General features: G+C 41.7%; 1 protein-coding gene across 4 annotated transcripts in view; it reads right to left on the reverse strand.

The window, feature by feature from the left end:
* SIN3A (SIN3 transcription regulator family member A) overlaps positions 1 to 16997 on the reverse strand; it is a 74517-nt gene that overhangs the window by 30069 nt on the left and 27451 nt on the right. For all 4 annotated transcript variants that reach the window (XM_086711245.1, XM_086711246.1, XM_086711244.1 and 1 more), the window contains 11 exons: positions 14501 to 14607; positions 13525 to 13807; positions 12220 to 12471; positions 11151 to 11303; positions 10851 to 11009; positions 9019 to 9108; positions 6035 to 6153; positions 5272 to 5482; positions 4863 to 4979; positions 1870 to 2108; positions 139 to 322 (listed from right to left, as the gene is read on the reverse strand). In XM_086711245.1, coding sequence (XP_086567371.1) covers positions 139 to 322; positions 1870 to 2108; positions 4863 to 4979; positions 5272 to 5482; positions 6035 to 6153; positions 9019 to 9108; positions 10851 to 11009; positions 11151 to 11303; positions 12220 to 12471; positions 13525 to 13807; positions 14501 to 14607 — 1914 coding nt within the window. The remainder of the gene's footprint in view (positions 1 to 138; positions 323 to 1869; positions 2109 to 4862; positions 4980 to 5271; positions 5483 to 6034; positions 6154 to 9018; positions 9109 to 10850; positions 11010 to 11150; positions 11304 to 12219; positions 12472 to 13524; positions 13808 to 14500; positions 14608 to 16997) is intronic.

A 16997-nucleotide genomic window follows, 5' to 3' on the forward strand; every position in this document is an offset into this window, starting at 1 on the left:
CAAAATCAGGAACAGAGAAGTCTGTGACAGTTACGAAGCAAGAATCAACATGTCTTGGAGGGTCTCACTTTCATGTAACAAATGTAATTTCCAGGAATCAAAGCCATGCTCTCACAGATGTAGAAACCTCCAGCTCACCTCATCATAGATACTCTCAATCTCGTTGAGTAAACTCTTAGACCTCAGGACCTTGGTGTCATTCTGTTTAAAGTTGATGCCCTGGTGGTCCAGAGACTTCAAGTAGTACTTCTCATTCTGCTCTCTCCACACCTTGTTAAAGCCTCTCTGAGCTTCCCGCCATTCTTCCTCTTTCATCTTCAACCTGGGGGGTGAGGAGGGAGAAACAACCAGACATGGGAATTATAAGGGAGAGACTTAAACTCTTTGGCTTTGAATCCTGGCTCTGCTCTACTAGACTCTGTTTTCTTACCGGTAAAACAGAGATAACGAGACCTACTCTCTAAGGGTTTCGAGGTGAGAAATATGACAGACTTACTTTATTTCAAAAGTCAGAAGATACAATAGGTCTGTCATAATTATTGGCAACTTGGGATATTGTTATTCAAACCAGGCTTGAACTGTTACACGAGGAAATTACTCATCCAGGACTTATTTTGAAGAAGTAATTTGTCCCAAACTCAGAAATCTTACCTAGAATTTATTTCTCAACAGCATTCCATAGAATACCCTTGAAAGGGGGGGGTGCTCTTTCTTGGCCAGCTAAAATAAGCTATAGGACTTCTGCAAACATTTGCTATGCTAACATAAATGCAGAAGTGCAGAGCAGAGAACTTGCATTTGCACTGGAAAGCTCCTCTGCACATGGTCTGGGAATTTCTGATGGCAACGACTGATCTGAGCACTCCAGTAGAGAGGAGAAGAAAATCAAAACCAGCATTAGAGAGGAATACCCTACATCTCAAAGCCAAAAGTTAAATGCTATGGGCATGGCAAGAAGAGGAACACCTAGGCCGGCTCCTGAGGAGAGGGCTAGGGAGGCACAATAAAATCTGGGCATTTGCACACTGTGCAGCAGACAAGAATCCCTTCCCACTGTTTCAGGTGATACTAAGAGAGGACCCGTCTGTTAGCTGGGATTCACACTGTGGTCCAGAGTGCCATGGACTTGAAGGAGCCCGGGCTCAGCCCTGGCCCTGGCCTCCTCCTTGATGCCTGGTCTAGGTGAGTACAATAGCCCTCAACACTTGAGGCTGAAGGCTTTTCAGGAGAAAAAAAGTAAGACATTCTTGGTAAAAGTGGTGAGCTAGTGGGGCGCCTGGGTGGCTCAGTTGGTTGAGCGTCCACTTCAGTTAGGGACATGATCTCACGGTTCATGAGTTCGAGCCCCGTGTCAGGCTCCGTGCTGACAGTTCAGAGCCTGGAGCCTGCTCCGGATTTTGTGTCTCCCTCTCTCTCTCTGCCCCTCCCTAGCTTGCACTCTGTCTCTCCCTCTCTCAAAAGTAAATAAACACTTAAAAAAAAAAAAGTGGTGAGCTAGTAAGTCTTTTTAAATAAAAAATAAATTTTACAAGAAGTGATTTTCCTTACTAAAAACAAAGGTGTTAACAAATGGTTAGTACTGAGTGGCAGGAATGTGGGTGGTTGTTTTCTTTGTCCTTTTCTGTATTTCAAAATATTCCCTTAAACACACAGAGCATTCCACTATGGACTTTCAAGGTCTGTTCTCTACTGCTGGTCTCACAGAAGTTCCACTATCCCAAGCTGCACCTGACTTCCAACAACCAGGGTTGGGGAGATATGGAGGTCTCATGGGATAATACCCAGGTTGAAAATGAGGGCCTTATTTAATGGGACACTGAATCTGTCATCAAGCACACTAAAGCACAAAGGGCACATTCAGTCAGTTACCTTTTAAGGACAATTGGGACAGCGATGGAGGGGTTCTTCCTCAGACCGTCAATGATGTCAGCTGCTTTATCAGCATATATCCTCTGGAGTGCTTTTCGATGAATAACTTCCGACGTGCCCCCAAGGGTGTTGTCCAAGCGAAATTTGGCTTGTTCCTCAGCAGACAAGCGAGAGAGCTTCTTCTGAATTGCTTCCAGAACCCGGATCGTTGCCAGATTGGTCTCTAAAACTACATCAAGCTAAAGCAAAAGACAAAGTGTGCTCAGGACCCAAACCAGAACAGAATAGCGGTCAAGAGTGTGAAGTAAGGAGTCAAGTTCCTTGGATGTGAATCCTAAGCTCTGCTGTAGCAGCCACACAAAAGTCTATTTCCTTACCAATAAAATAGGGATAACATCACCTACTCTCATAAGGTGGTTTTCTAGATTAAACAATACAATCCACATAAAGGATTTAGTGCAAGGTCTGGCACATAACATGCAACAAATGATAGATAAGTGGTAGTTGTTACTTCTAACACCATCAGTGCACTTTCCTTAGGACTACTGACCCCAGACCAGAGGAATCACACAGGGGGGCAACCTTACCGACACTTCCATCCCTCTGAACTTTCCTGGATTGCTAAGATCGGTTACAAATGATAAAACAAAACAAAACAAACAAAATACAACAATCCCCAGAAGACCATTCAAGATGATAAATCAGTCTTAGGTGTAAGGTTTTTCAGGGTTCAAATGTTTAATAGCTTTGCTCTACATCCAGTAAGAGCAGTGACTATCATTCCTTAAGGACTTCGATGTTGGGGCACCTGGGTGGCTCAGTCAGTTGAGCATCTGACTTTGGCTCAGGTCGTGATCCCGTGGGTTGTGACTTTGAGCCCCGCACTGGGCTCTGTGCTAACAGCTCAGAGCCTAGAGCCTGCTTCGGATTCTGTCTCCCTCTCTCTCTCCCCTCCCTGACTTGTGCTCTGTCTCTCTCTTTCTCTCAAAGATAAGTCAACATTAAAAAGGGGGGAGGGGAAGGGTGGCGCGTGGGTGGCTCAGTTGGGTGAAGCTTCCAGCTTTGGCTCAGGTCTCATGGTTTGTATGTTTGCGCCCTGCATCGGGCCCTAGGCTGACAGCTCGGAGCCTGAAGCTTTCTTCGGATTCTGTGTCTCCCTCTCTCTCTGCCCTGCCCCACTTGTGCTCTGTCTCTGTCTCTCAAAAATAAATGTTACACAAAAAAAAATTTTTTAAAAAGGACTTCAATGTTGTATCTGTAGGTAACCATCTAAATTCTAACGGAATTCCTGGAACTTACTTTGTGGCAAGGGCCTAGCCAGACCTGGTTAAGGATAGGATTGGCAACCTTTGAGCTAACTTTTTTCCTAGGCTTAACACAAGATTCTCTAAATGAGAAACAGAAAATGAAGTAAACGAGCAATCTTAGGGCCCTATGACCAAATGTCTATAGAAGTACTCCCTAAATTTTCTAGTTTAGGGACTGTGGTAGTAATTTTGTACAAAATTTCTGGTCCCTCTTCTGATTATGGACAAATGATGAACTGAACCTCCCGGCTCCCTTGTGAAAAGACAGGGCCATCTAACTAGTTCTGGCAAATGAGTATGGGCAGGTAAATTGAAGCAGTGTTTGCTACTTCTGAGCAAGACCCTCCTGAGCTCTTTTCCCTCTAGTGATTGGCAATATTCAAGATGGTAGCACTTAGTCAGCCTAGTTCCCTGAAGTAATTCTGATGAGCAGGATCCCCTACTAAACATTAATGCAATGTAGCATGATCAAGAAATAAATCTGTTTTTTCAAGCCACTGAACTTTGGGGGTTGTCTACACTACACGATCACTAACGTATCCTGAGGTATAAAGGAATGCTCCATCAAACTAGCCCCCAATCCTTCATCATCATGCCTATAATCAGAAATGGGAAAGGAGGATGTTGCCTTTTTCAGGCATACCATTTGAGAATAGGAACACCCTGTCAGAAGAAGATGCCAATCTCTGCTTTCTAACTCATCATGTACCCTTACTCAACACAGGTAACAAAGAAATGCTTTCTTCAGCCTGATAAAACTTTCCATGGCATCTGTCATGATTTCACTTTATGCAAAAGGTTGAAACTCCTCATGAACACTGGGGCCAGTCACCTGCCAGACGCCAAGCAACATGTGGCTCTTCATTCAAAATATGCCAGAAACAGCTAAATCAAGCATGAAGAGGGATGGCCGGCAGAGTGAAACCATATGGATTTTAAAAAAGAGCAAGCTATCTTCTATCTATATGAATAAGCAGAGACAGTCACTTTTTAAGTAATAAATGCATTAAATAGGATACACATCATTTTACCTCTTTAAACACAATGAACAGTCCCTTTTCTATTGATGAGATCAGCGAACTAGCCATTTTTACACTCTCAGTACTCCTACTTGCTGGTACAGAGGCTCTATCAGCTCACTTATTCACTCGGGCTCTTCCCTTCCCAACTACTTTAAAATGAAGCCCTAATTTGCTTTCTTTCATAAGGAGCCAAATCAATCAGATATAGATAGGAGAGAAGAATTCCAGTTCTCACAGGAGAGCTGCTTTGCTAATAACCGTATCAAGATACCTGCTAAGAATAACAATACACACTTCAAAATAAATAATTCAACCTCTTTACGACAACCCAGACAGCCTTAAACGATACTGTTTTAGATACCCTGTAAAACGCAGTAACTTTTAAAAGGCCGTTAAAAATTCAAGGGATTATTACACAGCCATCAATGGATAACTTTACTCAAAAGGTTAAAGTGGCCTAGATAGCTCACATTCGCCATAAAACATTACTAATATATTTGACGAACTTGTAAAGCATGGTAAATACGACAATAAGCATTTACTACTGAAGGATACAAGCCTCTGGCTCTTCCATCTTAAAAGCCAAGCCTCACAGACATTTAAGATAGCTTAGCATTCAGCACCTCCCATTTCCCCAACCTCCAAATGATAAAGGAGCTTGTACCTCAAAGCGTTCATCTTCACAACGATAGATATGTTCTTCATACTGGGTTTTCTTGGAACTAACAAAGGTGGAGTCCTCAGACCAGGAAGGGAAGGAAACCCACGTATCATTTAAAACCTTGGAGTAAAGGAAGAGAAATTGAAGGCAAGCCTAAAAGCTTTCTGGTGATTAAGCATTCTCAACAAAAAGACACAACTCTAGGGGATGGAAGAAACCATCAACATTGCCAACTTTCACCTCTAGTAAGTTTGCAAAAGATGGAAAATATGGATATAAGTATAAAACAATTTCTTCTGAAAAAAGAGAAGGATCTTGATTTCCTCATTTATATAAATTCTTGATCCCTGGTACCACTCCCTCTGGAGGAAGCTGAGTCGTCAGGACTGATCCTTTCCAGAGAAAGCCTTACCTCTTTACAGAGAGGAGTCCGTCCTGTACACTTGGGCTGCTGGTAACTCTTTGGTAGGGCCCGATAGCTGGAGCCCAACCGTTTACAAGAGGCATAATCTATCTCCATGGCAATGCCCTCTGTGGCTCGTTCCTTTGGAAAGGTTTCCAGATGTACAGACTCCTTATAGCCCAGAAAGTTTTTAAACCAATTAAACAATTCAGGGAATTTCCTGAAGAATCAAAACCAAAAACTGGTGAGCAATTAGAAGCATGATGCAGTTACCCTGAGGTATGGCTATTTGGTGTTGGGTCAGAATTCTGCTACTAGGGACAAATTCCAATGACAATTATTATTTCCTGCCTAAGAAGCACTGCTTCTGAGCATCTGGCTTCCCCTTTTCTTATCGAGTATTCCAAGACTAGTTAGGGTGCTGATGGAGGAGCTGCACTGAAATTAAGCAATACCCAGCTGTTCTCCTAATCAAGAAGACCACTTTAATGTTCAGATAATTCTTAGGTTGTCAAATACAGTCAAGATTCTAGAACCCTGGAAGAGACTGGTCTCTACAAACATCCAACATTGGTCAGGGGATCAAGAGACCCCCTAGTCTTAGCCGATGCCCTATTTTTCCATCTCTAGAGTTAAACTAGAACTCCCAAAGGATTCTTGTGACTCTGACATTATATGAGTCAACAGACCCATTGTGATCAAATTATTTTTGCCTATCATATACCCTCACCTCCATACCACACATCAGGGCTAAGCCCCTCTCTCCACTTACCCCAGGAAAGGAGAGACTAACTGGACAAGCTCAGCCCGAGAGATCACCTCCTGGTTAAAGATAACAAGACAGCGCAGGAAATTTTCATAGGCCTCAGCACTCCGCAGAGCCTTTCGGACCTATGGAGACACCAGAAGAGAAACAGTTAAATGGGGAATTAGGAGATCCTGGATTGCTTTTAGAAGATTGGGGAAATTTGGGGGTGTCTGGGTGACTTGGCTGAGCATCTGACACTTGATCTTGATTCAGGTCATGATACCAGGGTCATGGGATCGAGCCCTGAGTCAGGCTCTGTGCTGACAGCTCAGAGCCAGCTTGAGATTCTCTCTCTCTCCCTCTCTCTGTTCCCTTCCCCTGCTCACACACTCTTTCTCTCTCAAAAAAATAAATAAATAATATTTTTAAAAAAAGGAAACTTGGTAAAATATTTATGTATGAAATAATATAATATCTGGGATTTGTCTCCAAATAACCCAGGGTAGGTTAGAGTACATATGAAACAAGTACACTGGCTAGGAGGTGGAAACTGCTGAAGCTGGATGATGGGTACATCTTACTCCTCTCCTTAATTTCACACGTTTAAAATTTTCTATAATAAAAAATTTTTAGTCAAGATCCTAGAGTATATAGTACATTTATCTACTTATATGCTTGATTCTCCAACCATATCAGAGTTACCCAAGTTTTTGCCACTGCTCCTAACAGATGTTTATGGCGAGAATCTTTGTCAGTACTGTTTTTAAACTCTGGTAATCTCGAATAATGATTTTCTAAATAAGACATGTCTGTCCTCTGAGCTGATCCTTTCCCTTCCTCCACCTACTATGCTGAACACTTCAACATCCGAAAACCTAAAAACGTTCAATGGTATACACACAGTAAAACCAGCCTGACTAGATGAGCAATTTGGAGTTTCAATTCCAAAAGTGAATATTTAGCACTGTGGTACTTTAGTGAGGACTGCAAACAGATCCTCACCAAACCAAGTAGTTTAGCAACAACCTCTTCTTCAGGCTCCTGTATATTTTTATAACGATTTGTCAGTAGACATTATATGGCATATGCATTTTCAAAGCCAAAGATGAAAGAGAACCGTATTTCTTGTACTATACACCAGATTCACTTACTTTTAACTTTTTATTAGCCTTTAAACATGCACAAAAGTAGACAGAATAGTCTAATGAACCCCCTGTACTTACCTAGCCTCAATGATCAATATAAAGTAAATTCTATTTCATCAATAACCATTTTCCCCACCAATGAATTTTAAAGCAATTTTAGGGGTGCCTGGGTGGCTGAGTCGGTTAAGCATCCAACTTCGGCTCAGGTCATGATCTCACAGTTCATGAGTTCTAGCCCCACCAGGCTCTATGCTGAAAGCTCAGAGCCTGAAGCCTGATTCGGATTCTGTGTCTCCCTCCCTCTCTCTCTCTGCCCCTTCCCAGCTTGCGTGCACGTTTTCTCTCTCAAAAATGAACATTAAAAAAAAAAAAAAAATTAAAGCAAATTTCAGACACTTCATCTGTACAGCTGACCCTTGAACAACATGGGTTTGAACTGCACCGGTCCATTTATATGCAGATTTTGATAATACAGTACTGTAAATGTATGTTCCCTTTCTTATGATTTTAAGTAATTTCTCTACCTTATTATTAGCATATCATACATACAGCATAAAAAATATGTATTAACCCATGGTTTACATTATTGGTAAGGCTTTTCTGGTCAAAAGGAAATTTTGGGGGAGTCACAAGTTATACTCAGATTTTCAATCCACAGTGTTTAACGGTCAACTGTATATCAGTATATATCTCTAAGAAGTAAGTGCTCCAAAAATTTTTTTTAAAAATACAAAAAACAAAAAACTGACATCACTCATTAAAAAATTAACTTATTCACACCCTACCCTCTACTCTTTCATTGTCATGTAATGGTTGTGACCTGGACTTCCAAATTTCCCTTAGAAGTACCAAGTGCCCAGGCAGCCCTCAGAAATTGCTCAAGTCAGAGCCAGGGACTTGGCTGTCAGACAGGACAGCTCACACAGGCACAGCAGGCTAGAGAGATCAGGAGGCACCAATCATGGGGATGCTAAAACACCTGCCCTTTTGCAAAAACCCAAAGGTGCAAGACAGGGTAAATCTGTACCAGACCAATCCAGGCTGGCTCCTGCCAGTGAGAAGTCTGACAGTTGCCAATTACCTTGATAAAAACAGCCCGCTAATCATCAAGTTGACTCCAAGGAGGAAGTCAGACACAGGAGGAAGTCAAACTAATACACCACACAACACGGTTGACACCAGTAAGCTCAACCCTGGCAGCTTATCAGGATCACCTGGGGAACTTTGACAACAAATCAGAATTCCCACAAACCCTATATTCGATACTGCAAATAAGTACCATAAGCAATGAGAAGATTATAAGTCATCTTAAGTCCTCGACAACTGGTACAGACCTGGAAGTCTACAACAGGAGCTCCAAACATCTTCCAAGAGTAACATCATGCATTTTTCTTTCTTTCTTTCTCTCTTTTTTTTTTTAATGCTTATTTATTTTTGAGAGAGAGCAAGCGCGCCCACTAGCAGGGGAGGAGCAGAAAATCTGAAGCGGGCTCTGTGCTGACAGCAGACAGCCTGATGTGAGGCTCGAACTCAGGAACTGCGAGACCATGACCTGAGCTGAAGTTGGACACTTAACCAACTCAGCCACACAGGCGTCCCATGAGTAACCTCATGTATTTTTCAAAAGCATCTTCCACCATGGAAAGTGCTGTAAACTACTTCACAAAAGTAACACAGACAATGCTACTATTTCTCAGCTGTACTAATGGTTCCAGTAGTCTGAAAGGACCTACAACTTAGAAACTATGTTAATAAGCAGAAAGTCTTCATCAGCTTGATGCAACTCAAAACAAAATCCCCTTGAGGACAGGGTAATTTGCTTGTGGCATTAATAACCAATATTAAATATAATTCAACAATTACCTTATCAAAAAATAACGACTCAGTTCCTACACCATGTTTACTGGCATCTGCCATAGAAGAATCCTTTAGGCTGAGCAGTTTAGGTTTCTTCTGCAAAAAAGAAAAAATACAAATACGTAAGATTCAGAGTTCTCAGAGTCTGATTTTCATCTGTGTTCAATGGGTCCATCACTGACCACTGCTGATGAATAATTTGCAACAAATGAGAGAATTCAAATCACTCACTCGCTTTATACCCCCAAAAGATTTCCACCCATCTTCTCTATCTCGGTTTGCCTGTCAGGTTTTTTTTTTCCCCACCAGAGATTCACAGATATTCTCTCTACAAATGGTCTCAGCATTACTGTGATAACAGAATATCCTTACTTTTTCCATTAGCCAAAAGTAACTTTATTTGGAATCCAGTGCCACTACCTCATCTCCCTAGCTGTGGAGGCAAAGAGTTAGAGCACAATGCCAGACCTAGATAGAAATCAATCTTTAACCTTTAATTATAGTTCAATTTAAAGATCCCTGAAAAAAAGCACAGTTTATTTCCCTAAGAGAAGGAATGACTATCTTGTCAGCAATATCCACTCAGACCAATTTAACATTGCTTCTTCAAAGGGAATAAACAAGCCATGACATAACTGTCAGCAAGAATTCACTTTTCAAAAGCCATCTCTCAACTACCTGTGAAGAAATGTACAAACTTTGGGAGAAAGTATGCACACTTACCCTGATCACCTCAGAGTACACCCTCTCAAGAGCCAAAGTTGCTTACAATGCCTAAGGAGAAAACAGGTAGGGAATTCTAATCCCTCTTTCTAGTGTTTCCACCTGAGGGTAATCAAGTGTGGGAGGAGACCAACGCAAGAGTGGGGCTTATCTGCCAACCTGATTCTGGTTACCCATATAACCAACACTCTTTCCTCAAGTGAATATAAACTATTACTACATTCAACTTGCCTTCAAAAGGAAAAGCCATTACAAGCACTAAAAAACAGTCCTTCTAAAGTGTGAGCAACACCTAACATTGCTAGTCCTTGTAGGCATCTGCTTGTTCACCACTTTCTACTGTTAAAAATTCCACTAGCTTTTTATTCTTTAGATCCTGCAGACATGGCCATCTCTTCCACATTACATACTGCTTTAGAAATCACTGAAGCAACATCCAGTACATACACCTAACTCTCTCCCCAGCACAGCTGCACTACATCCGAGAGGAAGGGAGCAGGCTTAGCTCTCTGCAGGCAGACCATCAGCATTTACTGTAACAAGAAGCATTGTATGACAGGTCACTAACAGAAGTTTAAGATCTCCCTCTGCTATAGCCCAAAGGTCCTGCCTTAGAGATTAGGATGATACAGATAAGATCTGGCAACCCAACAAAGAATCCTGGGCAGGCTGGGTGTCTCAACCAAAGAGATCTCACAATGTATAGATACTTTACTCACAGGAGGACTTAGAGATCCCTGACTTAGTTGTGAAACAATTATCAAGCTTAATAACCATCCTTCTCAGCACAAGGCAGGCTGAAGATCAAATCAGAAGGGAAAAATCAGTGTAAGTCTCAAACTTCTGGCAGCAAACAAAAAGAGACATGACAGCGAATAGCAAAGAAAAGAGAAAATACTAAAAACCCAAAAAGTAATCTGTGCAGTTAGTGATACTCTAACATTCTTTTGCAAAGCCAGATAAGAAGCGTTGCATCAAGTTTCTGTGACATATACCAACTCACTGAGTTTCCAGGATCCAACTTTCAACACACTTAGGATAAGATCAACCCTCGAATACTTGTCCATGAAAACTTCTCCCAGAAGTCAAAATGCACAGGTGCCACCCTTTCTCACCTTCACCGGAGGGGTGGCTCCCGTTCCAGAGTGCCTTCGGATCTGGCAGCCATTCTGGTTGGGCCTCTGTGGCTTGTTGTTCAGCTGGGGCTTCTTCACAGTGCCTCCATGGTCATTTCTCACAGAATCAACCTTCTCAGCTGTGGTTTTGCTTAAAAGCTAATTAAGACAGATGAAAGAGATTAATTCTCTTACCAAAGCAAGTATATCATTTAGAGGAAGTCCCCTCCTATTTCCAGCTTCCTAACTTATTTAAGATGATAATTCTAAATAGTACAGTTCTTTCTAAATAAAACTTACCACAGAGCTGTTGGCATCTGGTAGGAACTGTCCAAACTCTGACAACAGATCTTCCTGATTTTTAAAAAGACGAGCCACCTGGGCATACACCTCCTGCTCGGTCAATGCTGGAGTGTAGTTTCCTCCAGCTTCCTTGGCATTTCGCTGCTCTTTCTGACAGGAAATTGCAAATAGGAAGATACCATATTAGGGGGCCACTGTTTCAAATGACTCCCCTTTGCACACTTTCTGGGATGTCTGAGAGGAGCTCTGTATGTTATCTACTTGGGCTGTAGTTAAGAAAAAAGTCTATGTTCTTAGCACTGTTTTAACTGCAAGCTTTTAAGTTGAGAAATGAGTAGAAGGTGATGACTGACAATTTTTTAAAACTACAACGGGGGCGGGGCACCTGGGTAGCTCAGTCAGTTAAGTGTGTGACTCTTGATTTCAGCTCAGGTCATGATCTCATGGTTCATGGGTTTGAGCCCTGCATGGAGCTCTGTGCTGACAGTGGGGAGGCTGCTTGGGATTCTCTCTCTCCCTCTCTCTGCCGCTTTCCCCTCCATCTATCTCAAAACAAATAAAAAAAACTTAAAAAAAAAACAAAAACAAAATCTAGGACAGGGCACCTGTCTGGTTAGATCAGAAGAGCATGCAACTCTTGATCTCAGGGTCATGAGTTTGATCCCCATGCTGAGTGTAGAGATTACTTAAATACATAAATAAACTTAAAAAAACAAAAAAACTAGGACAGTATATGTGAATGCTCAGGGGACCACTACCAACCAATAAAACACAAAACCTTAGAGAAATGTCTCCTACTGCAGATGAACTACACTATGTAAACCACCCTCTTACTGTCCAGATAATAAGCATCCCTTTCATAGTGCAGTAACTTAAAAATCCTGTCTTGCTGTTACAAGGCAATTAAAGTCAGGCACATCAAATTGGCTTTATAAACACACATCAGTTTCTAACCTGTTGACTTCCAGTAGTAATTAGGGGACATAATAATGGGTATTCAAGTTCTTCTCAGCCCAGATGCCCTCGGCACGTGACCTGGTTAAGAAAGGCTGAGCAACACTCATACCTGATATGTGTGCAAAATCTCCAGGAACGCTTTGTAGATGTCTGGTTGGCCCTGGAACCTGTTCTTGATTTTATTAACATAGTTGATGGCGTGATTAAACTCCACAGGCTGATTGTTCTGCAAGGATGGGGCCGTTCCCAATGAGATTGTCACTGGTGTATGAGGCTGGACAGGTGGAGAACGCGGGGATGCATATGGTGGGAGAGGGGGAGTCTGCTGACTGGCTGGAGTATGTGCTTGTAGTTGGGAAGGCTAAAAAGAAGAAAGTCATTATTCTCCTCAGGAACACAGATGGTCTGACATAGGAAAGAAAAGGTCAAACTAAAGAGAAACAAAGTGTCTAATCAACATATGTCCTTTATTTACTCTGGCCAGGCCATTTAGCCCAACTGAAATCACACTGGGCAGGGGTGGGGAGAGTAGAGAGTTCACACATTTTAATACAGATATTTCAGTCTCAAATTTTCTAAATGCAACCTTAAAAATGGCAACATCTCCAATTACAGGGGAGAATATTTTCTAATGCAGTGTTTAAGCTCACTCAACAGGTGCAAACAGAATAGGAAAAAAAAAAAAACCAACCTCACTCTCCATAAATCTTTAATGTCAAAAGACAATTGTTGCAGAAGCTCCACATAAAAACCTTCTAAACCACCTCTGTCCAGTAGAACTGAGATGATGGAAGTGTTCTTTATTTGCACTGTCCTGTACAATAGCCACCAAGCCACATGAGGTTACTGAGTACTTAAAATGTAGCTGGTACAACTGAGAAACTGAATTTATTTTATATTTTAATTAGTTTAAATTTAAACAGTCACATGTGGCTAGTGGCTACTATATCAGACAATACAGATGCAGACCAAGAACATACCCCCCGCCATCATCACCTCCATCAATAGGATCTTCTGCTTAGCCTGATATGACCTAATTTGATAAATGGAGTGACTTTTATAAAAATGAGGACCATAAGGGCAGTAGCATAATCTGATCACAGGATGACCATTTCTGCCTGTGCTGTCAAAGTACTACCGTACAAATAAAGTTGCTATCTGTTGGGATGCTCATGGGTTCACTATGCAGGAGGGGACAAAAAGAATCCTTGTAGGTTGCTAATGTGTTGATTTAAACAGATATCGAAGTATGTGGAAGGTAAATGTGAACCATCTTCTAGGGATGTGACTATAGCATCTTCTCTAATAAAATCACTGCAACTGATGTCTCTGAGACTTAAATAAAGGGGAAATGTCCAAGGAGGGTGCTTTCTAGGGATGTATTTTACATGAGGTAAAGTTCCCAAGTGCTCACCTTGCTGACTTTGGCAGGTGGGGGCTGAGGAGCTGGCTGGGCAGGAGCTGGGGCTGACTGGGCTGAAGGCTGGGAAGGATGTTGGGGTGGTGGCTGAGGCTGGGGCTGGATGCCATGGGTAGGGATCTGATGAACCTGGCCAGGAGTTGTCACGTTCACCATGTCATTGGTTTGCACCTCAATCTTGTAGCCAGGGGGCAAGAAGGTATTGAAGCCCATAATCAGGTCGGGGTGGCCTTTGAACAGCTGGGACACACGACTAATCACTCCTGGAGTGTCAATGCTGATTAAAAACAAAACAAAACAAAACAAAACAACAACAAAACACATATACACACATGGAAAAAAAAAAAACCCACAAAAATTAAAGTGGCAAGCTTGACCAACACCATAGTAAGAAAAAAATTCACATTCCACTAGGTTCTCTGAACAGTAAGACAGGTAAAAATCAACCTGTGTATTACAAAATCAACAAAACACAAAGAACTCTCAAATTCCAAAGCCATTTTAGCCTCATATTCAATGAGACTTGGTCACAATTTTGAACAGAATATACACTCATGATAATGGTCCTATCTAAAGCTGCTATTCCCATACAAGATCCACCCTCTGACACACCAGTATCAATCATTATGTGTCTACATTTTTCATGGGTTACTCTAACAGTTAACCATGCCAGAATATTAGTGTATCCTAAAATGACTCAAAGAGCTGGTAGCCTAATCATTACCAGTCTACTTCCCTAGACTGAGAAAAATTTTAGTTATGAAAAATTTATCAATATGGAGGCTACAAAGGTCTGGAGCCCATCGTTTTCATCAATAAAGCAATCCATAAATAAAAGCATGACTCTAAAAATTAACCCCCCCCAAAGGAGGCATCCTTTATCTTTCAGCATATGAGAATAAGCCATATCCTCCCTCCAAAATTAACATTTCAAGTGCAAAGCTTGAATACAACCACATATATCTTTTACCTCTGAGATTTAAATTCCTTCATGATGTCAAGGAAATCATTGTAGACCTGAGGCTGACTACCAAACTGCAGCTTCACCTGGTCAAGATAGGACAGCGCATCCTCCACCTGAGGCAGGGATAAATCTCAAGGTTATGAAAAGAAAATAAGCCAAGAATTTTTAAAAAAACAAATGATTTATGCCTAAATAAAATTAACGCAGTAAATGAAAGAAAAATATCTAGTAAATGTACATGAAAATATTAAAAGTTAGCATGGACGCCAATAATAAAACCTGAGCCTAAAATAAAAATCAACTCATAAAGTCTGTAGCCTTGTGTTAAATAATTCTGGGGAGGGTGATTTAGTGAAAAATCATCACGTTAATATTATTCACTTATTCATTCGTTTATTCATTTCACAAATATCTACTAAGCTAAAAACATACCACGCCAGGCCCAACATGAGACACTAATGAGTCAATGACAAACAGGCCACAAGTCTCTGCTCTATAGAAGTTCATTCTCATCTAGTTGGGAATCCTAATACACTGGGGTAGGTAGGTGGTCACCGAATGCCCAGAGAGCACAAGGGGAGGGCACCTCTGCACTAAGAAAAACCCACGGGGACAGAAGGGAAGGCGGCCCCAAGAAGTGATGCCTAAACTGAGTCCTAAGAATGAGTACAAGCCAGCAAAAGTGTCTACAAAGAGAGTCAGAGAAAGCAGCATGAGCAATATCCCAGACAGGACATCATCTGGTACACTGGGAAAACTGAAAACACTTTAGTTTGGCTGAAGGATCTGTGCTGAAGAGGAGCAATGGTGGCAGCAAGAGGTGACAAAAGAGGAGACAAGGGAGGAAGCAGGACCTAGATCCCAAAAGGCCTTGTAAATCTTATTGAAAAGCAGTTTAGATTTTAACATCTGCATGTTAGTGTACTCAATTTGGCTACAGAGTTGACAGTGAATTGGTGTAAAGGAAGGATATACTGAAAGGAGGCAGGACAACCAATTGTGTGAACAACAGTGGCTTGAATTATAGTACCAACCAAAGGAATAGAGAACAGGACAAACTCAAAAGCTTTTTAGGAGGTAGAAGTGACAGGGTTTGGGGACTGACTGGATATGGGAGATAAGGGAGAGGGAATATTCACTAAATTATAAATTATTTGGCCATTCACAAAGAGGAAAAAAGACTGAAGGTCTTTCTAGTTAGGAGTCTGATTTAGGACAACTTAATTTTTAGTTACTCAGGAGACATCCAAGGAAACTACTTACTAGGTGTTTCCTATATACTCTGGGGATTATTTAAATTGTACAAAATATCGAGTTTGGGGAAGTTTCAGAAATAAACATGATTTGGTAAGTCCTACTCTTGTGATATATTGTAAAATAGAACATTTATGTTCAAATAAGCCACTAAATGGTATTTCAAGAGTTGCCCAAACTTCCATTATGGGAAGCTCCATTATGGGTACCATTATGCCATGGTTAATCAGAGTATTTCAGTGTTGCTAGAGCACAATTTGTATACTTTGTCAATGCCCACTCATTTTATGGTTGGTTTTTCTGTACCTTAGAAATAACACAACAATTTTTGTTGAAATTCAATGGACTATTTAATTCATATTCAGAACGTTCCATATTGAAATGTTACCTTAAGGACCAAACTGATCAACATAAAACTCATTAAGTTTGCAAAAGAAACAAAGACTGTGGGTGGCTCAGTAAACTGAGCGCCCGGCTTCAGCTCAGGTCATGATCTCAGAGTTTGTGGGTTCGAGCCCCATGTCAGGCTCTGTGCTGACAGCTTAGAGCCTGGAGCCTGCTTTTGATTCTGTGTCTCCCTCTCTGCTCCTCCCCCGCTCATGCTCTGTCTCTGTCTCTCTCTCCTTTAAAAATGAATAAAAACATTTAAAAAAAGAAAAGAAACAAAGACTTTGGAAGATATGTACAAATAGCATTCACCACGACATGACAAAGGAGAAATTATCAAAAATAGCATGACCGGGCACCTGGGTGTCTCAGTCCATTAAGCGTCCCACTCTTGATTTAGAGTCAGGTCATGATCTCACGGTAGTGAGTTTGAGCCCTGCGTTGGGCTCTGCACTGACAGCGTGGCGCCTGCTTAAGATTCTCTCTCTCCCGGGGCGCCTCAGTGGCTCGGTTGGTCAAGCATCCGACTTCAGCTCAGGTCATGATCTCACGGTTTGTGAGTTCGAGCCCCACGTCGGGGTCTGTGCTGACAGCTCAGAGACTGGAGCCTGCTTCGGATTCTGTGTCTCCTCCTCTCTCTGCCCCTCCCATGCTCATGCTCTGTCTCTCTCTGTCTCTCAATAATAAATAAATGTTTTTTTTTTTTTTTAACGTTTACTTATTTTTGAGACAGAGAGAGACAGAGCATGAATGGGGGAGGGTCAGAGAGAGGGAGACACAGAATCTGAAACAGGCTCCAGGCTCCGAGCTGTCAGCACAGAGCCCGACGCGGGACTCGAACTCACGGACCGCAAGATCATGA

Source organism: Puma concolor, chromosome B3, assembly GCF_028749965.1.
Source record: "Puma concolor isolate L17-30 chromosome B3, mPumCon1.1.hap2, whole genome shotgun sequence".
Taxonomy (NCBI): domain Eukaryota; kingdom Metazoa; phylum Chordata; class Mammalia; order Carnivora; family Felidae; genus Puma; species Puma concolor.